This window comes from Aulostomus chinensis, chromosome 16 (assembly GCF_037954235.1).
Source record: "Aulostomus chinensis isolate RoL2024-O1b breed Wild chromosome 16, RoL_Achi_v1.0, whole genome shotgun sequence".
Classification (NCBI taxonomy): Eukaryota; Metazoa; Chordata; class Actinopteri; order Syngnathiformes; family Aulostomidae; genus Aulostomus; species Aulostomus chinensis.
This window is the reverse complement of record NC_141335.1, coordinates 6,692,903-6,714,184: the sequence shown is the minus strand read 5'-3', so window position 1 is coordinate 6,714,184 and position 21,282 is coordinate 6,692,903. Positions and strand designations below refer to the sequence as shown.

The 21,282-nt window shown below is 41.4% G+C and overlaps 2 protein-coding genes across 2 annotated transcripts in view; both read right to left on the bottom strand.

The window, feature by feature from the left end:
• Positions 1-10,048, bottom strand: perp (p53 apoptosis effector related to pmp22). The gene is made up of 3 exons (XM_086181005.1): positions 9,673-10,048; positions 4,786-4,926; positions 1-2,171 (listed from the first exon to the last, which is right to left on the bottom strand). The coding sequence occupies exons 1-3, from the start codon at positions 9,875-9,877 to the stop codon at positions 1,960-1,962; spliced, it is 558 nt and encodes a 185-aa protein (XP_086037131.1). The 5' UTR covers positions 9,878-10,048; the 3' UTR covers positions 1-1,959.
• A 1,572-nt stretch (positions 10,049-11,620) lies between these two features.
• Positions 11,621-21,282, bottom strand: part of LOC147247312 (transmembrane protein 26-like) — a 10,387-nt gene continuing 725 nt past the window's right edge. The window contains exons 2-6 of the mRNA XM_086180897.1: positions 20,037-20,133; positions 19,690-19,779; positions 18,233-18,441; positions 17,450-17,529; positions 11,621-15,080 (exon numbers count right to left, since the gene is read on the bottom strand). Coding sequence (XP_086037023.1) covers positions 14,788-15,080; positions 17,450-17,529; positions 18,233-18,441; positions 19,690-19,779; positions 20,037-20,133 — 769 coding nt within the window. The 3' untranslated portion in view covers positions 11,621-14,787. The remainder of the gene's footprint in view (positions 15,081-17,449; positions 17,530-18,232; positions 18,442-19,689; positions 19,780-20,036; positions 20,134-21,282) is intronic.

Here is a 21,282-nt window from a genome sequence, read left to right as displayed (position 1 = left end):
AAAATATGAGTATCATATAAACTCAGCCACAACCAGTTTTACAATATCTCCCAATCAAACCTCAGGAAAAGAAACCCAGTGTTGTGCATCCCAAATCCAATGCACAACCAAAACTGGAGACAGCCATCCGAGTATGTAACCTATTGCACACACACAAACACACGCTGTCCTACCCCTAATACAAATAACCGACATGATTTTGCGTTTTATTAGAAGTCAGAAAGAATCACTTCTCTCAAAAAAGGAACTCTTTATTGCCTAAAAATAATACAGACTACCAAAAAAAAAAAAAAAAAAAATCATAAACAATCAATTCATACTACAGCAGAAAAGCAAACAGCTGGGTGATTTCCAGAGGTGAACAGAAGAGTATACACCTGTACAGTAACTAAGAATGATTCAGAAAGGTGGTGCTTCACACCGGTAAGTAAAATGCATATATTTCCCCTCCCCTGAAGACGACTGCAGGCCCGTATTCTTCAAGTATAAACCTGTCTGAATGTGACCCAAGTCTCAGTTAAAACCTCCATTAAGTTAGAAAAACTACGTCTTTTTTTTTTTTAACTACAGTTATCGTGTCAGATATTTCAAAACTAAATCTTCTGCAACGGATAAATGACGCATTTTTACATGAGCTGAGAGACAACTAACGTAAAGAACTGTCACCTTTCTATACACGATTCTTTTATATAACAAAATAAATCACTTGTTGGAACACGTATCTGACCAATGAGCCGGGTTTAGAACAAGTCAGCAGAACAAGACTGACCGGATGAATAGAACATTCAATGATTCAACAACACGCCACTGACGAAGCTAAGGCACAAGTGTTTCACGCAGTCTATCAGGAGACACCTGGTTCCCACTGACTCATCAAAGCATCACTCCAGACATAGAGTTTAGTGTCTTATTTAACCAAGAATAAATATGACATTTCCCTTCCTTGTTTTTTAGCGATCTCCGTAATGGAATCATGAGTAAAAAAAAAAAAATTGAAAAAAAAGAAACACAAATTCTCAAAAAGGTGTCGGCGTTTGAGGCAAAAAAGACTTGGAATCCCAGAATGATTTTCTGTGTTTAAATTGTTCCCTTCAAACCCCGATAATCTAGACGTGATCGCAATCAAACAAGCCAGCTAAGAGACGCTTTTCAAAAATATGCAAAAACATTGAAGACTGTAAGATTTCATGCTCTGGTGTGTCAGCTACAAGCTCTCAATTTGTTTTTCTCTTGAAATTAATCTCATTTTGGATCGTTAACATAAGAAAAATTATAATCTATGGAAATTCAAAGAAGTCTTTGTCCTCAATACAATATCAACAGTAACGCAACTGTGTCTACTGTTTTTGTGCATTATCATTAATATCATTAATGTAGAGGAAGAGCAGCACAGCAACCTCCAGCTGTTTTTCACCTTTGGTAAGTGACAGTAAAGATATCTGGCGATTAAGAATGATCAGAAACCGATTATTCACGGGTACAGATTACAGCACATTCAGCTTCTCGTGTTTCCTTTTGACTTAACGCAAATACATGCCATCTACAAAACACATTACAGAAGTGGGAAAAACTTATTTTTTGGATAAACAATTTTTTTTTTTTTCCTGTGCAAATTTTGAGTCTGGACTCCTCTCCTACCAGATAAACCTTTCTGACATCTGTGTTAAGATAAATCTGATAAATTGTCTTAAATGACTTACCTTAGGTTAAGTGCACTTGGGTGCTCTTGCATTGACAATTATGAATTACATATACTGAGAAATATGCAGAATGTGTAAAAACACTAGGTTAAAAAAAACAACAACACTCTTTTTTGTGACACTAATGTAATCTATCAGAGGTCTGTACATTAAAGCTGATGTGACCTCAAAGTGTAAAAATGTTCAGTGGCGTGTGTAGATCCAGCTCAGCGCTAACAGTGGAAATGGTTGTAGTCGGGTGAGCGAGGCGGTTTAGTCTTTAAGCAGAGGAATAGATGTATTTGGTCTTGGCCAGGCCGGTCAGCTCATCCTCGTAGCGTGGCAGGCAGCAGAAGAGGACGGCGCAGCCGATGCAGAGGATAGTGGCGCCCCAGCCGAAGCCGTACGCCCAGGTGTAATAATAGTTCCCCTCGAAGATCAGCTCGTTGAACTTGACCGGGTAGATGATGAGAGCGATGATCTGGAGGACGACTGCAGGCAGAGACAGAAGGCACAAGGTTAGATAAGCAACCAGCAGCTCAGCAAGGGAGGAAAGCGGGATTGATGCCACGTACACACGCACGCGCGCGCACACACACACACACACGCACATACGCACACACACATACACACGCACGCACACACACACTTTTTAAATTATTCATCTTTGCAACAGTCATCTACGTGAGAGAAATAAAAAAAGGTTCCATACAGGCAAATAAACATGTAAAAATCAAAGTTAAAGTTCAGGAACAAAGCTACATTTAATATCGTACTTATTTTTATGTTTTAACTGTTAAAGACCCCTAAGGTTATACAAAAACTACCCTTAACAAATACTACAGTGTAAGATTCTATTCATCTCCCTCATAAAGAGTTCCAGATTATCTTTTCTATTTTCTGTTTTACTGCTGGACATACAACACCTCTTATTTCTCTCTAAATTCCAGTCATTGTTGGTGACCTGGGTGTTCCTCCTGTGGTTTGTTCAATTCAAACTTAGGAACAAGATGAAAACACATCCTGGACAATAAACGTCTTTATTCCGCCACGGATCGCAAGGGAGTGACGGTCGATAGAAAAATTGTTGTTGGACAAATGCCAGTACGAAAACTGCACTGATGACCAGTTACTTATCTGATCTTTTATTCCAAACATGATTTGATAAAACAAATTAAGTTTTTAACACAGCTTTAATGATGATGTCAGACAGCTGTATTCAAAATATCACCACACAAGAGAGGAACTGTGGAGCGCCGGAGAGCTGGGAATCAAGTTCCATAAACCTCTAAAAAAAATTTAAAAAATTCAAGGATTTTAGAGGCATATAATGATACACAGAGGCAGCAAATGTTTGGAGATTACATGAAAAAAATGGCAGACTTGATTACAGCGTCACTCTAACAAGAGCGTGCAGAAAAGCCTTTCACATGAGTGTGAAAACATTTGAGAAGTTGAGGTAAGTCACTATTTGCAGTCAAGGATCCAGTCTGAGGGTGTGACACCGATTTGTGCCGTGATTCTCTTCATGCCTTCGAGCCAACGTAGGGAACGCTGTGAGTAACGTGTGATACTACTCCACCCAAACACTTCTACCAGTCATCCAAAACCAATCGATATCACAGTTGTTTATGCATGCGAGGGCGGTATCGAGTGATGTCACGGGTGTTAAATCAAGTCAAAATGTATTCAAAAGCCCCCAAAAATCGCAAATCACAGTGGAATTTATAATACGTAAAAGATGCGACGGCTTAAATCCTCTAGAAGAGTGAGGAAAAATAAAACGCCCCAAAAATACTTTTAATAGGGAAAAAAAAATGGAGGAACAGCCTAATGTGAGAGATCCGTCTCCCAGTGTCTGCAGTAGAGACACAGAAATCCCGATATTAATGACGAATCAGCAGACCAAACCTCTGTGTGCCTCCATCTGGCTTTGTCCCATGTTCTCAGACTGTCTGTGCGGTGAATCATTCAGATACAAAAGACTAAACCAGCTGTTCCCATGGTAACGTCACAGCTAAGCCAAACCCTCGCTTCTTCATGTAACCAACACTCCCTCCCTCTCTAGTTCTTTTCTAAAAAAAAAAAACAAAACACACACACACACACACACACACACACACACACACACACACTCACACCACCGGCACGCTCACCCGTTTTTCTTTGGAGCCGCGTCACTCCCACTTAAGATCTGCAGCTCCGAAGAAAGCCTGAACTTCACATTTACCGCTTTCGCTCCTCAGCTCACACACCTACGGTAAATCTTCGCCTCAAACCCCTCACACGCCCCCACTGACACCCCCCCCCCCCTCCCCAAAACACACATACACACATTCCCAAAACGTCAAAGAACTTCAAATCTTTATTAAAACCTCAGAAGTTAAGTAGTAAAGATTTTGCTGAAGAAGAGGATATAATTATTACAGACATATTATCAGCTGGATTGTGTTCACTGATGGGCAGCTCCCGATTAGTCTTCCAAAAGTAGAACACTTAAAAGTTCTGAGGTAATTATGTAGAGTACAACACTGTATGCCGTGATCACAATACATGGTGATCAAATTTTATCGTGACACATGGTTTTGTGAAGTTCACATAAACACCTTGATATTTTGTGCTGGTTGAAATAAGGCACAGATTGGGGGAGGGGGGGAGCTGAATCTACGGTAAAGATTATTTATATTTTTCAAAACGGGGGTATCGGATCAGCACTGTTCAGGTATCAGAATCGGCATCCGGAAGAGAAAATGGTATTGCAACATCTCACACATGGTGTTGGTAAGCTCCTCCCTTTAATCTCGTCTGTCTTGAACCCCAGCAACTGTACGGTGTTTCACAGCCCACACACGCAGGCGCCGACGCGTTCTCTGACGAGGGAACGTCAGCAGTGACACCACGGGCGTCTTAACCGTTCATCTCATTTATGGCTGTTTGTTTTGTAATTCTATTTTCCCACGACTTCAACTGAAATGAGTCAATTTAGATGCAAAGCAGCATTTGAATTTGTTCTTCCGGGTGTCAAGCGTCGATCCCCCCCCCCCCCCGACCGCTTCGTCCTTTTCATTCACCTTACTCATCAATAGCCAAACCGCGTGTAACTTACCAACGATGATTAGCAGCACTCCGATGATGGGCAGCAGGGCAATGTTAAGAGAGCAGCACAGGGCCACGCAGGAGACGATGAAGGCCACGATGAGGATGAGGAGGCCGATGATCATCAAAGCAGCGACTGCCTGGGCCCAAGCTGGATATCAAACACACACGTGAGCAAGCACAATTAAAAAAAATAACGACATAAAAGCACGATGACATTCTTAAAAACCTGCTGGATGAACTCAAACTGGGCAGTTACTGCGTTTTGGCCTGAAACATTTAAAACGACACTGCTCTTTTTTTCTTTTTTTCTCCTCTGTAAAAACAAGCGAGGCGGCTACTGTGCGTCGTGTGTTCACGGTGGGTGTTGCTGAAAGTTTGTTCACACAGATTTCAAGTGACATGTGTCGTCTACCATCTAAACACAACCTGACACACCCTTGACAACACACTCCATCCCTCTTTGTCACTCTCTCTCAACAGCCTCCGACAAGTACAAAGAACCTGTAGCACGGACAGAGTCTGAAGTGAGACAATGCCAACCCACCCCCCACGTCTTTAAGTTGTAAATTGAAATTTTCACACGTTTCAAGGACTGTTTTGAATGATTTAAGCAGGGAACATACTGGTAGAAGTGGAAATTAAACACCTCAATGCAATTTTTTTGGAGCAGGCTCTCTTCTGCAGTAGCTTGGAATAACATGTTAAGGAAAAACATAAACCCAAAAACTCGAAACTAAATTAAAAAGTTTAAAAAAAAAACCAAACCAGCATGCCACTGGTAATGGAGCAGTCTTCACTGTTGAGCCCTGGAGAATGTCTGGAGTCCCCATTAGGGTCTCCTGGGGGAGAGGTGAGGTTGTAATTAAACTAATTAGTTTTAAACGGTATCGCACTTTGTGAACAATCTGTTCTAAAACCTCTTAGACCTCAAAGGGTTTCACCAAACTCGAAAGATTAAAAATAAACCTCCTCTTGCATTAAGAGTCATAGAAATTAGCTTTCAATACACAAAATTGTCATAAACAAATGGATAATTACAGACGACCCTATTTTCTATTAGATTGGACGACACCCAAGCTCATCATCATAGCCTCTCCACAAGATCAGCTCACACCTAAATTATTCACACCTTGTGTGTGTGTGTGTGTGTGTGTGTGTGTGTGTGTCTATGTGTGCATACGCAATTCAGAGTAATGTCCTACCTGCCTCAGCTGGAGGCCTTTCACTCCTCATGCGCTCGCACGCGCGCACACACACACACACACACACACACACACACACACACACACACACACACACACACACACACGCCAGACTAGTTTAGCTGGTTCACTCCCAGTATACCTTTTATTCCATCTCACTCAAGCGCCACTGCAGATTCCTAAAACATGACCAGACTCCTCCTGAGGCTCCAGCAATCATAAAAGCAACACATTCATATGGTGATTTCCTGCTGTTTCACTGAGAACTGATGTGGGTTTGGACATAAAACGGCTAAATAGTACCATGTCACACTATTAAATAACCGGAGACTCCCATTATTGTTTCAAAACAAGCGTGCAGTGGCAGCGATGGGCCTGCTGAGATTTGAACGGCTGAAAATTTAAGGAAGTTCCCATGAATAAATTAGAACATCTGAGCATAATTATCTCAGCATTCCAGTGGTCGGCTCCTTACTGACAGTGTGATAATTCATCATCAAAAAATATTGAAAAGCAGAAACTATGTTGTTGAGGCATATTTGAAGGGGACGTTACTGGTTCTGCTCGGTTCAACTGTGACGTCTGGATACTTTCATGCGAATGCACACTTGCATTAACGCTAATGTTAGCCTGACCCTGTAGGCTAACTAGCAGCGGGTCACATTGATGTCCCGGCCAAGGCTTCTGTAGTCCATTACCTCTCTCTCCCACCTGTGGCTCACACCCTTGTGCTTCTTCGCCACAGACGTAAATTCCTGCGCAGCGACCGCAGTTCACAACAAACCGACTGGTTTGATTGCTTCAGTCTCTTGTTGCCGTTGACATTTTGCGGTCTGCGCTGCGGCCGAGAAACAAAGTAGCTCTCTTTCTGTCAAGCTTCCCTGACCATCACTGCAGTTTCTCACTGTGTAATTGCAGTTTTTCTTTCCGATTCTTTTACTCGTGGCAATTGTTCTTTTCCTTGCTACGTCTGAGAACGAATAAACAAGTGATTCACGTGGGAAGTAGCTTGTTATCGATGCGCTGACTTCCATGTAGGAATGTGTGAACGAGCGTGCAACAACTGAGGATTATAAGCCAGAGCCATGCGAGCACATGGTGGCTTTAGAAATCTGCATATTACTGTGCCTACACACAGTTTTAGCCAAATTTAATCTTACTGTCAAGGGTAATGATGATCAAACCTCTTAGCTGAAGGCTTTTATACTGACAGCAGGGATCAACCAGGCAAGCTGCACTCTCCTTGAAGATCTTAAAGAGACGCCCTCCCCATATGAAACACGTTAATATATAAAATAACCAGGCTGGAGGCTCACTTCTGGCAAATATAAAGTCAAACCAATCATGACATGTTGTGACTTTGATGCAAAAAAAAAAGAGATCACAATTAAAAGCGCCAGCCAGTTTATAAAGAGGTGTTGCGCCTCAGGATTAATCATCACGTTGCACAAGTAATACCTGAAGTCAAACGCTGGGATCGTTTGTTTTTTTTCTACTGACACATTCCCGCTGTCTCATGTTTGTTACTGCAGTTTGTAGGAAAATGCATTTCCCGTCAACATGAGCTTCCCTGCTATTAGGGAGCAGCAGTTAAACTCCACAGCAAGAATCTGATTGGTCCTGCGCCAATATTCACTTCGTCTGACAGTCTGTCCACTCGGATCTTCTGAGCCGGTCGTGTTTGTAGTTTTCCGTTCGCCAAGACGTCAGCGCGAGTATTCACGCCTGAACTGCGTTACTAAAGTTCTCACAGAATAGTGAGACAAAAATGTCTCCTACATCCGGCCAGCGGCGTTCTGGCAGCTGCGACTCTTTTGTTTAACCATTTCAGTCCAGCTGAGAGTGAGGACCACAAAAGAGTAGCTGAAAAAACAAACACACTTCACGTAAAACACAAAAATGAAAGCCGGGGACCTCCGGCCATCGCTGATCTGGTGGTAAACCCCAGGACACCTCAGCTTCTGAGAGGGGAACTATTAGTGGTTTAACATCTTTCGTTCACAGTGGTAATTGTTGAGGTAAGATCCCACTGACCCACTTAACCACGGCTGCACCTAACAACCATGTTCATTATCAACTATACTATTAATAGCTTTATCTATGTCGAATGAAAACTGTTTAAAATAGCAGCAGGATGTCTTTTAAACCGTGCAGCAGGTGTTTGTGCAGCCAGCAGAGGAGGAGGGTTCTAACTGGTCCAAGCCGCTGAAACCAGTTCAAGTTTATGAAGGGAAGCCTTTTTTAAAGTTGCTCTCTTCTAAAGGAATAAACGTGTTTGAGATCACACCACGGCGTGAGATGACATTTGCTCGGTTCGGCAACTTCCACGGCTCCAGATAAGGCCGACGAAGCTGTCAGTGACTAAGGGTGTGTGTAACGACACCAACATGACCGTCACCAGTCAGTCTGTTCTCTTGATGCGTGTGATCCTCTTTTTTTTTGGGGTTTCTGTTTACTTGCTTGGAGAAACTCGTAAATCCTTAAATCCTAATCTACTGTCAGTCACAAACTATTAAAAAATATCTTAAATCTTAGTCCTGACGTGTGGATTTTAAAAACTGCACAAACGCACACTACGTGCTGTTAAGTTTTTTTTCTCTCTCTAAAATTACTTTGAAATTGCAGTCCTACTGTTAGTACTTCCTTTGTTAAGGTGTTGTTGTGCTCCAACTGTAATCCTTATTCTGAAACGCGCGCTTAAACCAAGTACACGTTTCAGAAGAAATAAGTAAAAACAACGACAAAACAGTATATGAATGAAGCTCCACATGATCTCAAGACCGATGGTAAGTATACACAGCTATACTACATAGTACTGTAGTATTTTTACACCTTCCTGATGGCTCATATCTTCTTGGCTCAAAAACAATAGCTAATGTGGATGATCAACTCAATGGTTTTTCCATACCTTTTGGAAATGAAGATGTTTGCTCCTTTTTCAGTTTCACATTGTTTATGTGCGTTTAAGTGTGTAAAACTTGTCAATGTCTGGTGAACTTTTAATAATAAAGACGGCATCGGCCTGGTTAGACGTGGGCTATTAAAATATCAGCATATTGGCAAAAATCCAACGTCCATCAATAAGACTTCTTTTTTAATGCACTATTCAAGTAACCAATGACGTAGTGGCGTGTACATGGAGGCTGTGTTTTGTGTTCTGGCAAATCCAACTGCAGTTCTATGAATCAAATCCAATGATTTAACCAGGAGAACGTGTTCCGTGTTTCAGGGTTGGGCATTCAACTGATTTCTTTGATGGAATTCGAACACATCCCTGAAATCCAAACGAGCACACGTATTACTTGCGTTTAGTGTGTTCTTTCCTCTTTTAAACACTTGAATATTCCCAATGAAACATTGAGTTGCGGTCAAACTTCTCTCATAGCTACTGATTTATTTGGGGTTAAGGGTTTTTTATCAAACAACCTGAGTAAAACCTCCCTCATTTCTACAGGATTTGCCCAAGCTGGAGTTGAGAGCAAAGTTCGGGTTGCCTGCATGGCCGCCGGGCGCAGGCCTCCTCCCTGCAGCCGCCACTACTTTGTGGTTGTGGTTTACAGGTCGAGTCCTCCCAAGTTACAGTATACCGGTGTTGAATTTGACGCCCCAGCGAGACGCGCACCGAGCAGGAGCTGGTTTCCTCTCGGATCATAAACTGTGTTGTTTTTTGGTGTTGTCTACCAGACACTTACGGTGCTCCATGAGCGACTTGCAATCCCAGTTGTCGCTCCTGCCTCGGCACTGGTCCCACATACTGGCGTAGTGAGTCTTCGCGTCTTCGTCCTCCACCCATCCCGAGGTTGCGGCGATGGCAATAATGTCAAAAATAATGGCGAAGAGCAGCAGCAAGGGCACGATCCACCTGCATCGGGGGTAGGCGATCCCACAGCGAAACATGACGGACGATTAGAGAGAGAGAGAGAGGGCAGCCCGGAGAAGAAACGGCGGCGACGACGCGTCCGTTCGGTTGTTCACTTTAGTGTTCTGTGCGTCTTTGCGCAAGCGGTACGTGAAGTGTGTCGGCTGGATAAAGGCAGCCCCACCCGTGTGTGTGTAATGCAGCCGTCAACCAGGTTTTTGGACGTGCAGGGTTGGGCTTGTCTGGCTGAGAGAGAAATCCGGTTCAGCCCCATTCGGTGTGTCATATTACACCCAGAGGAAAACTGTAGAGGCGTCTGCGTGGTGAAGAGGCGGAAAAATGTTTTCTTTTGTTTTTTTAATGTAAACTTGGAAGTTATGGGGATAACAACAGGTGTCTGAGGCCTGTGAGGGAGCGCGGAGGAGAAGCGAGAGCAGAAGACGATAGAGCTGGGGACAGCGACATGATGTAGTACCGTGTTTTACCACAGGATGGCAGCAGAGTACATTTACTCAAGTATTGTGCATAAATAAAGTAAATGAGAGGTGCTTGTTCCTATGTTGTGCTGCTTTCACTTCAACACAATTCAAAGGGGAAATATTATATCTCTAATCTAGTCCGTCTTCGTGGTTCATACCGACATAAAATACATGGAATATTAAGGGAATTTTGAAAATTGCAATTTCCAGGCCTGGAAAAATTATGAAGACATAAGTAAAGTCGTAATTGTTGAAAAAAAAAATCGCAAAATATCAAGAGATCCAACATCACAAAAAAAAATCCTAAATGAGAGCAGAGCCTGTTATATTTATCTCCTCTCTCTCAGTTAAATTTTGTGTGTTTGTACTTTAAACCAGATATGAATAGAGAACATGCAGTTGAGCAAAGATAATCATTATTTTCATTTCTCTCCGGGGAGGGAGCTGAGCCAGTACCTGTGTATTTTTAATGTATTCATGAGTATTGAGTGTACTGTAGATGTATTATTGATATTTTGTTTGGCCACTAGATGGCAGTAAGTGCTCGGTAACCCTGGTCAGGTGACGTTGGTCAGGTGTTTTAGGGGCACAGGTGAACCGGAAGGGTGTGCAGAGGTCCAGCGGGTTCAGCGCAGTTGTTGTGTTCTTTGTCAACAATCATCACCGCGTACGTGGCAGCTTCACCCGAAGGTACGTCATAATTTTGGACTTCCATTCATTAAATAATCAGTTGGAAAGTGTTGTTGAGGGGGGGGGGGGGGGATCTTATGTAATGACTTGAACCGTTGCGACGTGATTTGATGCCAGAGGTTTTTTTTTGTTTGTTTTTTTTAAATAACGAGTCTCATTCTTATTAAAGCCCATTTAACTGGATTATGGTGAAATTTCTTTAGAGAAATGTTTTTCTTGAGATTTTTTAATATAAGCATGATGATTCTGCGACACCGCAATGTTTATTGTGATTTAGCTTAAATTTCAGTTAATTCCCCTGTCCTATTTTGAATTAAATCATTTATTGCTATACTCAGGTGGAGGGGCCCATCGCAATGTGTAAAGATGGCACTTTGTATCCCTAGAGCAAAAAAAAAACAAAAAACAAAACAGATTTACTTTTCTTCCAATTATCTTTCGGAAGAAAATCTATTTGCATCGAAGCTCCTGTGGTAGCTCATTGATCATCTATACTTTTAAGACAATCCATTCATATTTTCCTTTTTATAATCCAAATTGTTTCACTTAGCATGTAAATAAACAGCATTGCATCATAAAACACGCATAATTTATGTAAGAAATCCTAATAATCGCTCTGCTAGTGTGCCTTTACTGACATGCATGGTGCTTTACTGGCAGAGAAAAGTCTCCTGACACTTTGACAGCAGCCTAAGGGATTTATTGGGATATAAGGACACTGATTCACAGCTGCAGGCTGTTTTACACTCAAATAAAACTTATTCTGATGCAATATGTCAAATAAAAACATGAGCCAACAAAGTCTGCCAGCGATTTAATTGTCAAAAGATGTTTAGCGGACTACATCATCAATCCAGTGTTAATACTCTTAATATCCACAGTGGGGAGACAGAAGTCTGTGTTTGGGAATATTTAGAGTTCTAAGATGATTGGAAAAGCACCATGTGAAGTTTAATCTCCAGGCATTTCTCTGGTGTGTTGTCACTTGAATACAGATGCTATTTTGAGCTCCAAAAAAAGAGCAATTTCTAGATCTGGACAAGTTTTTGAAAAATAAATAAAACAAGATGTTTTTTTGGGGGGGTAAAAGTTCTAGAAATTTGCTCCACAAATACCTCCGTACGTGGTTCAGTTAGAACTGACTGGGAAATGTCTGTTTCAGTTAATATTAATTCATGTTGATTCGTATTCATGCTGTATCAAACCGTCTGCATTGTCATTCATTTTAGTTAAATATTATTTGGTACATTTTGACACTGATTTCTGTCTGACACGGATGTTTTGAAGAATGTGTTTTATAATGAACGTTTTCCTGACAGGCCTGAAACAGTCATGAAAATGGCAGAATTGTGCACAAACCTCGACTCAAAGGCTACTTCCTGTATGTACAACGTGACGATTGTAGCCTCTTAGCCGGTTGGCGTAGCCTGGTGCATTAGCAGCCATGCGGGAGGAACAAATATAACAATCTTAAACAACTGCTAGTTTAAAGGTGAATAACAGCAACAGGACCAGAATACAAGAAGTCATTTGTATTTCCTGAACTTACCAAAACAACAAAGCTGCATCACCCAATACAGGAAGTAGCCTGGTCAGGGTTTCACTGAAGAGATTGTCTGACTGAATGTACACATTCGCCAGGGGGAACTCTGACTAACAAAATGTGAGAGTATACAATTTGCTGCTATGTTAAACAGTCCTTCCTTTGTCCATACACCCCTCCTCTTAGATTAGTGAGAATTGGCCTCTTGCATAATGCCGCTGACAGTCAGATAAAGAGCTTCTGACAACGAGGAAGGCTGCGAGCTGACTGGCCGAGAGGAAATAAAGGTAGAGACGAATGATTAATGAACTAAAAAGACAAAGGTGAGTGGAGAAAAAAAAAATAGGCAGGAAAATATATATATATCTATACAGCGGGAAACAGCACAGTAAATGACACGCATGAGACAAAGTAAAATCTCGAGTTAAAACAGGAAGTGACTAAAACAGGGTTCAAAAGAGAACATGTGGGAGTTATAAAGATAGCACACGAGGGAAAAGCCCCGAATGCAGGTCAAACAGTTCACACCAGCAGCAGAAACACAAAGTCCAGGCACTACCAGTGTAACAGTATTAGTTAATGCACATATTCTTGAAACAAATACCCCCCAAAAAAATATCAGGACAATGGAATAAATGATTTTACTTGTTGCTCAGGTAGGCGTGTTAACGTATGCATCGTCATGATTACAGTTCAAGTTTAAATATATGCTATCAAGATCAAATTGAAACAAAAAAAAATAACATGACAAAAAACAGATACTCAATATCTGGATGAGTTTGATAAAGCTAATTTGCTTTTCACATAACCCAGGGAGTCATTGTAGTGATTGCAGTAACGGTTACTGTTTGTTAGCCTTGGGGTCAATGACCTTTCAAGCAGATCCTTTTTGTGTGTGATCACCTTTTTTTAATCAGACCTTTCCCAGAGCTCCAGCTCCATTCATCGAATAGAGCAAGTTCAGGATCATAATTTTAACTGTCAATAATTTTAACTGTGAAAGTTTTGTTGGCCGAAAGTTATGATGGGGCTTTTGAGGTACTACGTCGGATCCCTGCACCCATATGGAAAGAAGTTCTGGCTACTTGTGGGATTCTGAAATTACAATATCTCTTCATGAGTCTTATGCACAACCCTGGCTGAATTAATACAGGCTAAAGAGAAATATGTCATGCTACTGCTTCCCATCCACTACCATTCATTATGCTAAGCTAACTAGCAGTCAGCTGGTCTCTGTGGGTCTCAGCTCCCTAATGCAGCACAGAGGAGAGCAGGATATTTATCTTCTTGTCTGGCTCTGGGGAGAGTGACAAATAAGCAAATCCCCCCCCAAATTAGGGTGTCTCTTTAAAGGGTGAGGTTCAAAATAACATCCATTAAACTTAAATTGCATTGCTTGCCTATTCAGATGTCCCTTGCCAAAACAGAGTACTTGTGTGGCATAATCAAACTGTTATATTTTCACAGACTGCGTAAACTTCCTGTCTGAGTTAATAGCTCTCCTTCTTAGTTGCTCAGATTTTGTCAACACTTAGGAGTTTTGAGTCATCTCGTATCTCACGGACTTCCTTTACTCCCGTCCCTGCTCCCGGCTCAGACTGCTGTTAAAACATCCACCAGAACTATGTAACAGACTCTACAATCCTTATCTATGGCCTCCTGGTTTTCAGTTACTGTTGTCCAGCAAAGATGGTGGTGCAGGACTATTATCATGAGGTTTTTTGTTTTTTTTTCCTGGCACACCTTGAAATACGCATCAGTTGTTGAACATATCAAGATAACCTCTGACCATTAATAACCTCTCCTGCTCTGCGCTGCTTCCTTTCTTTCCTCCGTATCACCTGCCAACTGTTTTCTTGGTGTCTTTCATATTCACTGAGTCCGACCATCTACATTCTTAACAAAACATTAAGGCACTTTTATATGTGAGTGAAACTCAGTCAATCTTGAGGGAGTCTTTTAGTGACTGAGGTGACCGAGTGTAAATATCAGGGGTTGACATAAGAGCATGGAAAGGAGTTGCTAGATTGTCAAGTGTGGACCTGACGACTCTGTTCTCTTGCTCGTATCGAAAAAAAACTGGTTGCTCACAGTTTTCCGCTGCAGGCCTCATCAATTATTCACAACTAATTGATTTTACAGTACATTGTGAAGAAGCCATCAGAAAAGGTGCATTCAACTGCAGTTTGTATCAATGTGTAACAACTTTCCATCTCCCTGAGATGACCTGACTCCTTCACGGGACGGCGATGCCCTGGCTGGTGCTACTGCCTGAAGATCTGAAGTCCTGGCATATAACAGCCAACCTGTATAAGTTCAGTATGACCACCAGGAAGTTCTTGATCGCAAAGAAAACGAGCATCTGGTGGAAGACGTCAAAGTAGGTCATGACAGTGAGCCTGACCATCAGGAAAGGCCCGTCCTGGATAAACAAGGCCTCCACGATACCCCATATATCTGTGCTGTGTTTAGCCAACAGGGAGACGTCCTGCTCGCCCAGCTCACCCTCGCTGTCTGACTTGTTCACCACTGTTGAAAACATGGAGACAAAAAGTAGCAGAAATGTTGTTAAGCAGACAGTCGCCACAAGCTTCAAGCTAAATGTACATCGCTGGCTTTCTGGCTTTTTTTTTGTAACTTTAAAAAGACACCTATTTGAGTTCTTGCAAGGCAAAATACATTTGATGTTTTGCTCTAAGCTCCTGCTCCTCTAAGCTGTTTCCCTGATATCTTATGGACAGACCAGGTGAAAATCAGCACCATGATGTCATTATTTCACTTTTTTTTAAAAATTTGTTTATCGCAAGAAATTGGGGAGAAATCAAAATTGGAAGCAGCAGCCATCCAAACACCAAGCATTTCGCTAACTGTCTTGCAGTCAGACCTGACATATGAGAATTCTTCATGATGGGTTCTCATCTTGTGACCTGGAGAAATACATTGGAGAAATGTTCATCATAAAGTATTTACTTCTGCGTTGTTTCCATTCACTGCATTTAAATCAAAACAGTAAGACGCTGGTGGCGGCAGTTCTCCAGTTGACGCTACAGAGGCGGACTGACGTCGCTGAATTTTTCTGAAGGAAGTAGGACTTTCCCAAGCAGTAATGTTTTTTTTTTTTTTTTTTTTTTTTTTTTTTACTGTGAATGATAAGCAAAAGAAATAAACAGTTTTACTGCATCAAAGTAGTTCCTGCTCTGTTTTTGTCTGCAGTGATCAATGCAGTGTTTTCAATTCTGAATACACGGTTGCCACGGTTTACTAACTTTTGTGTTATGAGAGTTGAAGAACACATTTTGTGCCATACAAGGTCCTCTCAAGGGAGCGGTGCGATGTGACCACTAGATGTCACTGTATCTTACAAACTGTTCCTTTAAGTGCAAAAACACAAGCTGTGAAAAAAAACATTGACGAACAGTGGTGTCATCCCAAGGTCTGTTCTTTGTTCTGAAGCTTTTGATCGTATCACATGGTCCTCATCTGCTCTCACCTGCTGCTGCCAAGGTCAAGAATAACTCCAAACTCTTAAGCCAAAAAAATTTCATTAACTTCAGATGGAGCTCATGTTCTAAACCTCCCGAGCAAATTCTGAATGCAGTGAAAATGTTTTCTCAAGTGCGCACACACACATCAATACTTCCTGTGTTTGCAAACTATTCAAACAGACTGGCCGTGACCGCCGGCTCACTCTTGACAGGAGAATAACACACACTGACCGAAATGTAGCTTCATTCAATAACACAATAGAGCTCTCGAGCATCTTAGCTAAGTGCTCTAAATGCATCACATGGGTAAGGATGAACAAAAACATGCCACTAAGGAGAATCTCAACATCCATTTGTGGATTAATAAAGACAGTTATGAATAATTAAAATCCTTAGTGTTTCCAATCAGGGTATTATATACAGTAATGTAATCTGTATTTGTTTCTTTGCAACCTAAATATATCGCTTGTTCCCTCAGCCTTGCCTTCTTTTTAGTGTTTAAACTCTTTTTGGAGGGATATTTGCTACCTTGGCCTTGAAAATGACTCTCACTTACTAGCTGAGAACTGAATAGTTTGTACAAATATTGGTTTATTTGTAGTGTTTTTATCACCAGCCACAACAGTGTGTGAGGCAACCGGCAAGTATTGTTCTTGGCTTCTAAGTTTGTGCACGTGTGTTTACGCCACTTTCAAGAGCATAAAACCAGACCTAAGACTAGATAATTGCTCCGGTTTGGTCAAACATAAACAGATTTTGGTTTGGTGGTTATGGTTTGGGTGCCAGAGTGGGGCAGTAGTTTGTGCTGCTGCCTCACAGCCTGTTAGATTTGGGGCAGATGCTCCAACCTTCTCCGCACAGACAAGAAACATACAAGTTTGGTTGATTGGAGACTTGAAATTGGTCGTCGTAGATGTGACTGGTTGTCCATCTCTCAATCGGCCCTGTGATGGTAGGGGACATGTCTAGGGTCCAGGCTGTCAGCTGGGATTGACACCTGCCCCCCGTTACGATGTATAGGTAATAACAGATGCTATCCTGCAGAACTTGTTCAACTAAGGTCAAATGAAGGTTGAATTCAACTGGAGTCATGGTTTGTTAAGCTTTCTCGTCTTTTTTAGAACTGTTGGTGTGAAAGCTGGGACAGGCCCCATATCAGTCCGGCCCCTGTTGATTTTTCGTGTCAAAACAGATTTTGGAGTTAATCATTTCACAAAGTCAGCGATCGAAGAGCTTAACTACTTTTCTCTGTTTATTCAGAATGTTGGCAGGGACACTGCTGACCCTCACTGGTGGTTTTGTTTATATCGTCCTGCGGAGGGGAGATGTTTTAGACATTAGACAGCTGGAACAGCCAAGGTCCCAAAGTTGTTTGTTTCAGATGCAAACACACACACACACACACACACTCACCGGCTAGATGTAGCGGGAACTGCAACATGCTCCAGGTCCACACAGCTAAGATGATATAGACCAGCTGAGGGCTGTTCTCTCTTGGAAAGACAGAATACAGCAAATGTCTTTGAAGTTTCAACAAATGGACCAATTAGATGCTGCTCATTTTAATTCAGGAAATGATGTAATGGAAGCACAACCTCAAGAACAGGGTTTGGTAACTTTACCTTAAAATGTTTGCGCATATGAACGTGTTTTGATTGACGGTGCCGATCAAAACCCTGGACACGCCTACTCCCAGAGTCAGTAATGACAAAGGGGAATTCACAGGTGATTCATCTTTCCTGAAATTTTAATTAAGTGCATATTTTATGATCCTGCCTGAGCAGCCTACCAGAAAATGTCGCCCCCTTCCATAATGCACACATGATGCACTACCATCATGTGTTTTATCTTGTGTGTGTGTTACACACCTGTTGCCTGATAACGTCCCTAAAATTAGAGAAGCTTCCAGTTTCCTTTGTGCTAAGTTTGTAAGGGCTAGACACGTCTCTTTTCCTCAATCTTTCATTTCTTTAATCAGTTTTGTTCACAGCTATAAAACAGTGATATCATTTTATTCTATTTCTATTTCTATATTCGATATTTCTTATACTGCAGACACCATCATTTTTCTTATACGGGTCTGTGGATGGTTAATAAGTTCTTCAAGTAAATTCCTCAAAAGGTTGGCATGTTCCTGTAAAAGAACTCTGTCATCAAACTTGCAACAAAAAGAGTTGAATAATGAGATCCACCCACTTGACATCTGACAGCGTCTCACTGGTAAATTCGAGGATGTCTGCCGCTGTGCCGACAAAAATTAGGAGCAGCTGAGAAAGCTCGTCCCTCGTGACTCCGCCTCCCAGTGGGAGGAGCCACTTCCCCACAATGAGGAGGATGAGCAGGATCTGATGAAGGGCGAGGATCCAGTCGTTAGAGCATACAGTTGATAAAGCGTCGTTTATATTCTGGGAAGGAAAAAAATACTTTAGGCCTTAATTCATGAAATGTTTTTATGCACAATTTAGTACTTAACCCTCAACTTAGACTTACAGGCAGAAAGCAAAGCTCTTAAGACTGGCAGTCACTCAGACGTGTATGGAATTTAATGGGCAGTGAAATTTCAGCACATGTTTCTGATCTACACCACTGACTCTGAGGCAGTTAGAGATTAGCTCGCCAAGCCAACGCCTCGTCTTATGCAGAGACACCACAGAGTCGGAGTTTCCAAATACGACACAGAGAAGAGCAGAGAACGCAGCTCTGTCCTTCCCATTCTCTGTAGCTCAATATCTCCATAACCACTGGGATTCAAAGATGAACTAAAAAGATTTTAAGGTCAAAGGTCACGGACAAGCGCACATTGTGGAGGCATACAACTGCGATGCAGTATTTCCCGTCGTAACAGATGCCGGTTACGCTGACTGTAATTAAACTCTCACTTGCACACATCTGTCGTTTCATTCATTTGCTTTTTATGGTGCAACTCTCTCATTTTAATGACTTCATATACTCATTTTGAAGTCTTTATTCCTTCATGTCTGCAAAACAAAGTCATTTTTCTCTGGTGCCGCCTTCGACATTATAGGTTGTAATTTTTAATAGCTGACTAAACAGATGCGTGGCGTGAGATATTTTCATATATCAAGACTTGCTGGTTCTTAATGATTTTTGCTTGCCGTAGTTCCTGTTTCGGCGATGTGATGGGCGCTCTTTGAGTTGTTTCCTGTTTTATTTCTGAAGTGTTACGTTGGTGTGTCTTTGTCGGTTATTCCTTTCTCTGATTTGATTTTCCCAGCAGTGCCATGGTTTTCTCTGCCCTTATGGGCCTCACTTTTGTCTTCTTATTGATTAGTTCTGAGATGTAGAAACACAAAAAATGAATGCAACTTCAGAAATGCAGGCCTTTTGCACAGATATCCAATATGGTCCAGGTCCAATAGATTCTGATTTTCATCAGCTTTAACCTAACAAATGTGTAACTTGCATACTCAACAGTACAGCACATTGTCATCACTTTCTAAATTTAAAAACCCCCGTCATTTCCGAATCAGCATGATCTTTTATTTTAAGCTCTAAGTTAAGTTTCCTTTCTTGTGGTCTATAATTCCAGGAAGCAACTGGAGTGGTTAACAGTTCAGCAAATACGTCATCATTAACCCTTAAAAAAAACAAACAGTGGTTTTCATTTTTCTGCTTGAGTGTGTCACTGTTACCTTCATGTAGTTCTGGTAGGTGAGGTTTCTCACGGTCTCGTTCAGAGTGATCACCCGCCGCAGGTTCTCCCAAGAGTCCAGCTTCCTGCACTGAAAACAGCCGAAAGATACTTTGAGATACATTGTTGACTAAAACCTCAAATTTCTTGGGAAACTCAGCACTTGATGAAATCACATGGTTTCTCAATCATCCTCCCCGCCTACAGTACATTTCCCATGAGATGTTTGCAAAGCAACTGGTTAATGAAGCTTTTCCACACTGATATTAAGAGTCAGTGTGGAAATGCTCCATTAACCAGTCGCTTTGCACGCTGGCATTGAGTGACTTTGTTCCTAGCGCAGAATACCTGATGATCGTTGGCTTTGTCCTGCTGGTGGTGCAGCTCTAAGATCCAGATGGAGGGAATAATACTGATGAGAAACAGAAAGATAGGGGGAGAAAACCTGCAAGGGAGCCAGACGGTACTTGTTTCAATACAAGTTCAAGAGGACAAAGACGTCATACAAAGCTTGGGTCTCAGTTTGATATTGAATTATTGAATTATTTTCAATTTAAAAAAAAAAAATACCCCATGAGAAAGCTAGCGTTCTAGCTTTACAAATATTATTATTTGGTTCTTTTTTGTCTTGTAATTGAAAACTTCGGAATGTCTTTGGGTGTCAGATTGCTGACCTTATGAAACGCGCTTTTATTTATTTATTTATTAAATTTTCTGTGCAGTTTTTTTTTTTTTCAACTTGAGGAACTCTTTCCCAACATTTTTACTCCACGTACACCTGAATGTTTTGTCTTCAAATGCTTGATATTCTCGAGACTGTCAATCTACCGGAGCAAAATTACACGTTCATCCAAGCGCAGGAGGGAAATCCTCATCTGAGATGTCCCTGAGGTTTCTGACAATTAATGTTTCCTGTTTAAAGTTTGAAATGAATTGAGGTTTTCCCTCACCCACTCTGACAGTCTAAGGACAGAGGATGTGGTATCTTACACAGCTGGTTAAAGACCCTCAAGGCAAACCGTGCCTCATATTTTCACGCTATATAAATAAAACCTGATTTGACGAAATGATAAACGGTCAATAGATTATCCAGCTGGGAACATACATCGGCTAACATGACCTACAAGTTCTATTCATGTCTGTCAGAACAAGATTCAATCTAATGTTGGGTTTTTTGATTTTTGACATTTACAAGAATGTCCCTGGAAGCTTAAATGCCATTTGCAGCCCGTCATCCTCTGACCATGCTCCCTGTCTCTCTCAACTATCGCTAACAAAATCCCCCCAGAATATTAGAAGAGTGATGGAGTGTGATATTCTGCTGTTTTCAAGTGATCTCCAAATGTTTTTTCTTGTTTGTTTGTTTGTTTGTTGTTTTTTTTTTACATTTTCAAGAACGTTATCCTAAAAGGCAGTAATCAGCACTTTAAATACACCAACACAGCATCACCTTAATGAAAAGAAGAAGTTTTTACAGGTGGAAAAAAACAATTCTGTTGACATCATTGCACGTAACATTCCTGGAAAGTTTTTAGAAAAGAAAGTCTTGCTGTGCAGGCAATAATGAACGCCCAGTTTAATTGAATATACATCA

What these genes read in the sequence shown, in the direction of transcription:
- perp (XM_086181005.1), bottom strand. Translation starts at nt 9,877, where the DNA reads ATGTTTCGCTGTGGGATCGCCTACCCCCGATGCAGGTGGATCGTGCCC. An exon ending in CAAGTCGCTCATGGAGCACC is followed by an intron (nt 4,927 to 9,672) that starts GTAAGTGTCTGG and finishes TTTGATATCCAG; the next exon opens with CTTGGGCCCAGGCAGTCGCT. An exon ending in AGTGCTGCTAATCATCGTTG is followed by an intron (nt 2,172 to 4,785) that starts GTAAGTTACACG and finishes CTCTGCCTGCAG; the next exon opens with TCGTCCTCCAGATCATCGCT.